The 9544-nt window shown below is 44.5% G+C and overlaps 1 protein-coding gene across 1 annotated transcript in view; it reads left to right on the top strand.

Annotated features, from left to right (window-relative positions):
• LOC118330051 (ataxin-2-like protein) overlaps positions 1–9144 on the top strand; it is an 11898-nt gene extending 2754 nt beyond the window's left edge. The window contains exons 4-23 of the mRNA XM_035664435.1: positions 784–855; positions 1029–1188; positions 1525–1646; positions 1907–1998; positions 2736–2984; positions 3499–3950; positions 4061–4147; positions 4242–4355; positions 4547–4627; positions 4812–4873; positions 5520–5860; positions 5995–6064; positions 6425–6559; positions 6985–7048; positions 7260–7441; positions 7653–7794; positions 8014–8123; positions 8362–8538; positions 8698–8869; positions 9085–9144. Coding sequence (XP_035520328.1) covers positions 784–855; positions 1029–1188; positions 1525–1646; positions 1907–1998; positions 2736–2984; positions 3499–3950; positions 4061–4147; positions 4242–4355; positions 4547–4627; positions 4812–4873; positions 5520–5860; positions 5995–6064; positions 6425–6559; positions 6985–7048; positions 7260–7441; positions 7653–7794; positions 8014–8123; positions 8362–8538; positions 8698–8869; positions 9085–9122 — 2922 coding nt within the window. The 3' untranslated portion in view covers positions 9123–9144. The remainder of the gene's footprint in view (positions 1–783; positions 856–1028; positions 1189–1524; positions 1647–1906; positions 1999–2735; positions 2985–3498; positions 3951–4060; positions 4148–4241; positions 4356–4546; positions 4628–4811; positions 4874–5519; positions 5861–5994; positions 6065–6424; positions 6560–6984; positions 7049–7259; positions 7442–7652; positions 7795–8013; positions 8124–8361; positions 8539–8697; positions 8870–9084) is intronic.
• Positions 9145–9544: the final 400 nt, after the last annotated feature.

Genomic DNA, 9544 nt, shown 5'->3' on the forward strand with positions numbered 1-9544 from the left:
ATTTACATGTTTTGTTCAGCAAGGTAATCTTGCAAATAAACATTACTTTTGTGATTTGCGATATGTGATTTCCAGAAGTAAAACGTTAACGTTAGGCTATAAATAAACTACAGCAAAGTCTCATGCCTTCAATGTCACCACCACTAACCTTCCAACTTGTAAGTAAATCTTGTAATAAAATCTACAAGTTGGGAAGTTTGAGTTGCAAGCTTCTAAATTTACCGATGTATTTTATGTTTTAGAACAAAACGTAAAAATCTCTTAAGCTTGTGTTAACCACAGACCTTATTTCAGGCATCTAACCAGAAACCCATTGACTTTAAGGCGAGGGAACTGGAAGTACTGAAATGCTAAGTTCCAGGTTTTAGGACTCGTTCTTGCAGCTCTTAGTGTTCTTCTCAGATCAGGATGATTATTTACTGCGTCCCCCTTTGACATGAACCAAATTGTTAGATGTTATATGTAACTTAACTACCTACTGTAAAGCTACCTTTTCATTGGTCTATTGTGTTGGTCCCAAACAGTGAAGGGTTACAGCAGCAGGCAAAAGGCTGCTGGTTAAAATGCTTTTTTCATCTGACGGAGAAAAACTGTATATATTACTTTTGCTTCTGAAGAAGCAGTCCTTCATCCTGTACCATATCTACTCCTGATATGAATTATTCACAGTATACAGGATGCAGTGTACAAAATATGTATAATTAATCCACAAATGCTCTGTATTTCTGATCTATATATTCAAGTTAAATAAGGTTTTTAACAACATTTTTATCTTGCTCTCAGGGTTCAACCTGTGACATAAGAGTGAAGAACGGCAGTGTATTTGAAGGCATATTCAAGACTCTCAGTTCTCGGGTAAGAAGCTGCACTTCCCACTGCCTGTTTAATGAAACACTGCAAGTAATCCTGTCACTGTAATGGTAAATTTGTGTCAAGGAAAAATATCGCCCTTAAAGTGGTTTAATTTGTACTCTGCAAGTTCACACAATCCTTAAATTCCTGCTGCCTTCCCAATGTTTGGTGCTTAGTGTGAGTTGGCTGTGGACGCCGTACACAAACGCAGTGAGGAGGAGGGCTCAACATCAGCTCTGCCACGGAGGGAGGAAATCACAGACACAATGATCTTCAGCCCCTCAGACCTGGTGACTATGATCTGCAGAGATGTTGACCTCAACTATGCTACCAGAGGTACAAACACACACATGCTGGGGTCCAGGGTAGCGGGGAAAGGAAGTAAGACATACGTCTTCACAGACCTGCAATGCATTAGTAGCAAAGACCTATCGTTCCTCCTGAAACAGAGAAGATGGCTTTGTGTGGTGTAGGCATTAGATTGTAAGTGTTGTAAATGATGATAAAGTGCACAATGAGTAAAGTATCTGAGTTGATTGTGTGTTAGACTTTACTGGTTTGAATTGTCTTTTGATCTCATGAGGAACAGGGGGAGAGACAGCTGATTTGAAGGCAAGGCTCCCATTTTCTGCAACATGGTTAAAAGAACTTTTTTTTTGTCTTTGGTTTTAGACACCTTCACAGACACCGCTATCAGCTCCACCCGCGTCAATGGAGAACACAAGGAGAAGGTTTTGCAGAGATGGGAGGGAGGAGACAGCAATGGAGAGAGTTACGATCTGGAAAATGATGCAGTGAGTCGCTCTGTGTTTTTAACACATACAGAAACACCAACCAAACATCTAATGATATAAATTTCCTTTGGCCTCAGAAATGGTGTTAGATATATGCACCTCAGTTATACATACATCTTATTTAGTTCATTATTCACACCTCAGTCTTTTGAAGCAAGTTGACTATTAAGAAATCAACCTTTGTTCTACTAATTAGGCATTATTGTGATATACTGATTATTATTCCACACAATTAACCTGTTTGTTCTTGTTTGTTTCAGTCCAATGGCTGGGATGCTAATGAGATGTTCCGTTACAATGAAGTGAAATATGGAGTTACGTCAACATATGATTCCAGCCTTTCCATGTATACGTAAGTTTCCATATGGATTCGTTGGCTTCAGGAATGATTGATTAGTTATTATTAAGCTGAGCCAGAACTAGACAACAGTTAATGACCTGAAATTCTGCTATAATTTACACCATGTAATTTTATGAATTTTCACTTGCTTATGAAAAAAGTATCCTCTTCATTTGTGGAGATTTTTGGCCAAGGAAGAGATCAGGGGAAAAAATAGAAGCTGGTTCTTCTTTCGGCTTCTTTCAATCGTAGGCGGTCAGAGCAGTAAGACTCATATGTGTCCTTTATACGTATTATATGTTATTGTAAAAAATGTTTTAGTAGGCTGTCTGGCCTAATTACAAATCTAAGGTGAGAATCCGTTCACAGTATTACGGTCTGGGATTAGTTGAATATATAGTCCATCGGCAGTTGTTTTTTTTTTGTTTTGTTCTTTTGGCTTATTTTTTGGGGGGAATTTTTGTGATTTTAATTTGCTAATTTAATGGTCTGCCCCTGAAGAACGACAGCTGCTCAGTGACAGACGTTCAGTGGCGAGTGAGGGGAAAACGGCTTTAGAACCAGTGTATTTTCACATCCAACTGCGGTGAATTAAGGGTTTATTTCAACTAGTTTGACGACAGGGAATACAGTTACAGGGTGATTTGCAGAGGCTCCAAACAAGCCTCTAACTCCAGTGAAGATGGGTACCGGTTTCTGTCCCCTCCTTACATTTTGTGTCCATGTCCCCTTTTTCCCCTGCTGTGCAGTGTGCCCCTGGAGAAAGGCAACTCTGAGGTCTTCCGGCAGAGGGAGGCACGTGCCGCCCGTCTGGCCAGTGAGATTGAGTCCAGCCCCCAGTATCGGCATCGTGTCGGCCTGGAAAATGATGAAGGCAAAAGTGAGGAGGACAAGTACAGCGCTGTGGTCAGGGATGGCGGCGATCGCGAGAGGGGCCGTGAGAGCCCCCGTGACAGAGAGCGCGAAAGGGGCCGAGACAGCCCTGGAGCCAGTAACAGGTGAGAGTGAGAACTGCTTGCTGAACAAATAGATGGTAGTGTGTGTCTTACTATAGCTAAATACTGCTTTCGATTGTATCACACCTCTGCCCAATTGTCTGGAAATTATAGATGTTTAACACTTTTCTGAAGACTTCTCACTAATTTTGGCTTTAAAGTTGACGTTTAAAATTCTTTCTTGACTTTGGAAACAGCAGTTGGCAAAACAATCAAATTCTCAGGTCCATTTAGTGGCTTTTGTAGCTAGTGGTGTCGGAGCTTTAAATCCTATCACTCAATCAGTTTAAACGGGAAAACTCCATCTGCTGAGGAAGATTGTGTGATCTGATCAAAAGCTCACAAACGGCTACTAAATGAACTTAGAGATGAGATTGTTTTGCCAGCTGCTGTTTCCAAGGTCAAGAATGAACTCGCTAGTTTTCATCCATGTTTCTATGCACTATAGTTTTGATTGTGTAGTATTTAGTGTATCACCTCTGTGTGACGATGATGTGATGTATTGTTTCTCTTTCAGGGAGGGCAAGTACATTCCATTACCTCAACGGCAGAGAGAGATGAACCGGGAGCGGGAGCGAGCTGAGAGAGGTCCTGGCGGGCCTCCACCCCACAACCGTCTAAGCGGAGGTTATCGCTCTACTGCTCCATCCTCCTCTTCTCCCAGACCCCCACTGCCCTCTGCTGCTGGGCCTCAGCCCGGTGTCTCCCCGTCAGACAGAAACAGCCCTCTCTCAGGCCGAGGCGGGGCCTATGCTCCCCACCACCCCCAGGGAAGCCCAAGCCCAGGCCCGGGCTCTGGCCCTGCGAGCCCGTACACTCCTGCCTCTCCAGGAGGACCAGCAGGCACGCCAGGCTCTGCTTCTGCTGCCCCATCCCCAGCCAGCCCCCCTGCCTCACACGGACACACAGTCCCTCATTCCCACTCACTCCCACACTCGCTTTCTGAAGCTGGCAGGCCTGTTAATGGAGGTAAGTGTGTGAACTTGTGTCAGAAAGTGTTTTAACAGCATCTGTGGATGTTGCTAAGTCGGTATGAATTGTGAAAATCTGTACTGGAGAATTTTTTTTGTGCCTTTTAGTCTCTGCCAGAACATCTCCCAAAGCCCAAAGACCTCCACAGTCAAGCAGAACAGTCCGTGCTGCGAACTCACACTCTCAGTCCACAGGTACATTCAGTCAACCGCTATTACAAACTCCTCTTCTACATTAACGATGGATTTTGTCCTAAAACTTTATTTTTTTCCCGTCATGTCCTTGCAGCTACTCGCTCTCCTAAATCAGGCTCTTCCCAGGACCCGCCTTATTTGGACACATCGTCCGTCTCCCTGCCTGCCCAGAAGACGTCTGGCCCCGCCCCCCTCTTCCCCGTTGATGGTACTGTCTCATTTCTCCCCTCCAGTTTTTGTTACATCGTGAAGAGTTTGAAATCAAATTCAAAACGTTTTAATGATGTGAGCTTTACCTGCCACAATGAGACAGTCACCTCTTAGCAGTAAGTGACAGGTATTGAAGGTGGGATCTAATGAACCACTACAACTAATTTGCTGTTTGTCTCCTCTTTACAGTGAATGAGATCCTTGGCGCAGCTGCGAAAGAGCGCTCAGCTGAGAGCCCCAGCAGCACAGAGGAAAACAAGAGTAGCAAAGGTGTGTGCGCAAGACTTCAGATTGTTACCAACTAAACACTAAAGTCTTAATTTGGACACATTTATCAGAGGACATACAATCCACTTGTTCCTAGTTGCATGCCCTGTGTGTGTTTTTGACAGCAGTTTGCAGTTTTTAGATTTTCACATTTTCATTAACCTTTGTTTCCTCTCTCCCCCACCAGCTCCCTCAGTTCAGCAAAGGTCGCAGATTGAGGAGCTGCGGAAATTCGGCAAGGAATTCAGGGTAAGAGTTCAGTTGCCTTTCCGCGAAGCGTGAAATGAGAAAATCTGTGACCAATCAAGAGGCTGTGACTTGAGAAATCACTGATGTTAGATGACTTCCTAGAAAATCACTCATGGCTTTTTCACTTGGTTGTGACCATTAACCTTTTTCGTATGACATTGAATACTAGTTTACTGGGTGCTATGACGATCGGTCAGGACAGTATGCTACAGTACAGTAAGATGTACTCACTTTTAAATGCTTCTTGGTGTAAAAACATTAGGGACTCATTTCTAAAATGCAGTTATTTGATTTCTGTGTGTGACTTTTTACTGTAGTGCCAATATTTTGGTGGAAGAGGTAAAGTTCAAACATTTTGCTCATGTTTTGACATTTTGACTCCTAAGATTCTGTAAGACGAAATACGCTGCCAAACCTATTAATTAAAACTTAAGTTATTAAGTTAGTTGAGATGGTTTTCTGCTCGTAAAGGACATTTACCTAGTGGCTTTCGGCTGCTCAGTAAAAGCGATCTCATTAAGACTTCAGTGGAAAATGTCTGACATTTATGTTTGCTAATTCTTCATTCCTTCCTCTTATTTGCCACCACCTCCACCCCTCTTCCTCTCTCCCATCCAATCAATCCTTATCTTCCTTTCTCTTTCAGCTCCAGGCCAGTGGAGGCAGCTCAAGCTCTCCCAGCTCTCCAGCAGCAGCAACCCCTCCTGCTGTCAGTGAGAGCGCCCAATCCAGCGCAGCCAAACCCTCAACATCAGATGCTCACCCTGCTTCAGAGGCCAAACCTCAGCCTCCAGCTCCCACTCCTGCCCAGCCCCAACTTCAGTCTTCACCAGCCCCTGCTGAGGACCCCACCAAGGACACCACGGCTACACCTGGTGCTGCAACAGCTGCCGCCACAGTGCCCGACAGGCATTCACCAGCTGTCCCGCAGCCAGCCAGGACCCCGGGAAGTGAGGAGTCAACGGAGCGGCCAGAGGGCGTGCCAGAGTGAGTTTCAAATTGGACAAGAGATCTCTCATTATTTATTATTTCTCTGAAGTATTCCATTTTGCTTACTTCTGTTATCATGTTTGTCATTTGTAAATACATTTTCTCATTATATATTTTTTACTGTCTTCTAGCCAAGTAAAGAAATCAACCTTAAACCCCAACGCTAAAGAGTTCAACCCTATCAAACCTCAAATGCCTATGGTAAGCCAATTTATTCCTGCTATGTCTTTGAGATGCACTTATTGATATTTTATATTTGCACTTACTTTGTACTGAAACTACTGTATCTTATATTTGAAAAAATATCATATTGGCTAAAGCTAGTGTAGTGTATACAGAGAGCAATGTGTTGTGTAGATCAGGAAGTGTCATAAAGTAAAGTCCAAATATATTGCATCATATATTTTATAGTCAAAGACGTGTTGACACTGCATTAATGTCATTATGTCACTGACTGTAATGTATGTAGGAAATTGTCCTACATTGATAAATAAATCGAACCCCCTGTGGTTAAATTAGTGTAATTTAGATTTATTTCCCTCTGATTGTGTTATCGTACAGGCGAAGCCCAACACTGCGCCCACCCCACCCAGGCCAACTCCGCCAAGCCCAGTGGTCCTTCAGCACCCAGGCGGACAGGGACCACTCTACAACACCCCCTACCTCTCCTATGTATCACAGATCCACTCTGTGCAGGTAAATGATCCAGACACTTTATATAAGCAGCTGTGTTTCTTATCAAAGACCTTTGTACAAACTGTTTGGAACTTCCTATTAGTACAGGATTTCTGGGCTAAATTTATATTTAGTATAAAAAGGCCCTTCATAGTTCACCAGAGATCTATAGTTATGTATTCAAATGTCTAGTTTTGTTTGATAAACTGTCCACAAATACTCCTTTTACTATCAGAAAATACAAAAATATCAGTAAATATTCACAGTTGAATATTTGTATTTTGGCACTTTGCTGTTTAAAAAAAAAAAAAAAGACTGAAATGAATAATCGTTTAAAAAAACTTTAATCAAATTGATTTTCTTTTAATCTACACATCAAGTTTCAAACTGAGTCCTCACGATGCAGCATGTCATGCATTGACCTCTTCATCATTTCTGTCTTTCAGCCCCCACAAATGTACCAGTACACCATGTCTACAGTCAGCCAGGGAAAATACCCCAGGACCAAAGGTAAATGCAGCTTTTCTTTCCATTGCTGTATGTCTGGTTTTAATTCATCTCCACTTAAATTTATTTCTAAAATCAATATCCTGCCAACTCGTCAAAGGCATGAAATCCACTTCACAGTACATTGTGCTGATGATTTCAGTTGAACATTTAAATTCTGCTTTTATCAACATTCCTCTCATTGTACTTGTATCTGTGTTTTTGCCTCCACCAGGCTCAGTGGTGGCTCAGCGCTCTGACCATGGTACTTCAGCACCCCCCATGATGCAAGCTGCAGCGTCAGCAGCCGGGGCCCCATTGGTAGCGTCCCCCTACCCTCAGTCCTACCTTCAGTACAACCCACAGCAGTATGGGCAGCAGCAGGTCATCCAGGCCATGACACCGTACCCTGGACAGGTAGGACGTCTGCCATCTAGCCCCTTTTTATGATTCAGCTTTGAAATGGTTCAGAGACTGTTTGCAGTGCGTTAAAACAAACGTATGTGCTGAGGGGATTATCTGAGCTGATTATTATTCAACAGAGGTTAATAACAGCCACTTAAAGCTCCCTGGTTGATCTTGCCTGCACATTTCAAACAACGGATTAAAAATGGCTTCTTCTCTTCAGCCGATGTACTCCATGCTGCAAGGTGGAGCCAGGATGATAGGTCAAGGCGGGGGTCCCCACCCGCAAGCCCTGGGACCTCCCGCAGGCCCCCAGTTCCCTTCACAGGGAGACGGACCTCAGGGACCACAGCAGGGCATCTACGGTGAGTGATCTGAAACACAAAGTATCCATATGCAGTCCAACTATAAAAAACTCATACTCCCTCCTAACTCATCAGTTTTTTGACACAAGGTCTTCAGATGGCCTGATGGAAGACTCTGAAATGCAGACTACAGAGCATGTGGCGATTGAGCCCCAAAACACTGACAATAAAACGACATAAAGCATCATCTTGACACTGATTTTCTCTTTTTCTGTGTAGCTGCACAGTCCTTCTCCCACCATTCAGGTGCAGTTCATCAGCCGCAGCCCTCCAGTACTCCGACAGGCAACCAGCCACCTCCCCAGCACGCTGCTCCTAGCCCTGGACAGGTGAGTGTCTAGATGAACTACATTATAACGGGAAGACAAGCCTGGTCGATTTAAAGCCTCCACCACAATGATACTAGACCAGACAGCGTATCTCTGCCATTCAAATCAAGAGTGCTGAAACACACCACTACTTTCTCTCATTTGGGCAGAAGGTGCTTCTGAAGGGGACTCACTCCTGAGACGCAGTTATTGATGCTTAATTTATTATCTCTTTTGATGTTGTGATCTCTCCTTTCAGAACACCCAGTCAGGCCCACAGCCCCAATCCTTGTACCACTCAGGTCCCCTGTCAGCACCCACCCCACCCAACATGCCGCCGGGCCACACGTCTCCACAGGGCTCTTACCCCATTCAGGGCTACATCCACGGCCACCAGGGAATCCCACAATCATATCCCCTGGGACAGATAGCACAGGTATGGATCCACTGGTGCATGGTTACGGTTCCTTCTCATGGATCACTGCCAATTGTCAGATAAAATACACATTTACCATGAAAATGTAATAATTTTAAGTGTTAATTTCAGTTCATTTGTAAAGCTTTATATTCATCTAAATCTGCTCTGGCCCCACAGGCCCACGTACAGGGAGCCATGTCAGGTCCCCACCACTCTGGAGGCCACGGTCAGCCCCAGTTAGTGATGTTGCAGCCACCTCCTCAGCAGGGCCCCGGCTCAGTGCCCCAGCACCCCCAGCACGGACCTCAGCAAGGAGCACACCAACACTTTTACATAGGCCATCCACAAGGTATGAGACATAATGCCAAGTAAAATCCCTCCTTTGACCGGTCCAGTAACGGCGATTCAGATTCTCTCTGTGCTTTGAAGTGTAGCATTTATAGATTTTGTTTTTTGTTTACCTCCCACAGCAATGCAGGTACAAACACACCCTGCTTCCTTCCATCCACCTGGAAACTAAACCCCATCTGCCCCCTCCCCCCTTACCTCCCAAACTGTTCCCAGGAATGAGCCCCAACATCCCCACTGCCTGCTGGATGTGAGGCCCAGACCGAGCGCGACTTAGAAAAAAACAAACTGTCAGGATCGTGCAGAGGAGAGAAGAGGACATAAAGTCTCACAGCACCTTATGCTTCCTGCTGTATTATTCTTCATCAGTAACAAACCTCGGTGTCAGCCCCAGACGAGGAGGACCTTTTTAATGCTAACGATGAAGGTTGCAGACGACAGCAGCAGCGTCCGACCCCCGCTGCCATCCTGCTCTTCTCTCCAACTTCTTCCCCTTGCAGAGACATGAGGCACCTTGCTGGGCAGACCAGTCGGAGAGGAAAAGACACGGATGAAAAACAGCAGCAGACACTTTATCTTCCAGCAATGTGTTTTTAGCCTTGTGGGGTTTTGTAAGTAACATGACACAAATGGGGAAAAACAGACTGTCGCGGGATTCTCATGAATACAGCATGAA

This window comes from Morone saxatilis, unplaced genomic scaffold, assembly GCF_004916995.1.
Source record: "Morone saxatilis isolate NCDOM2014 unplaced genomic scaffold, NCSU_SB_2.0 Contig1, whole genome shotgun sequence".
NCBI classification, from domain to species: Eukaryota; Metazoa; Chordata; class Actinopteri; family Moronidae; genus Morone; species Morone saxatilis.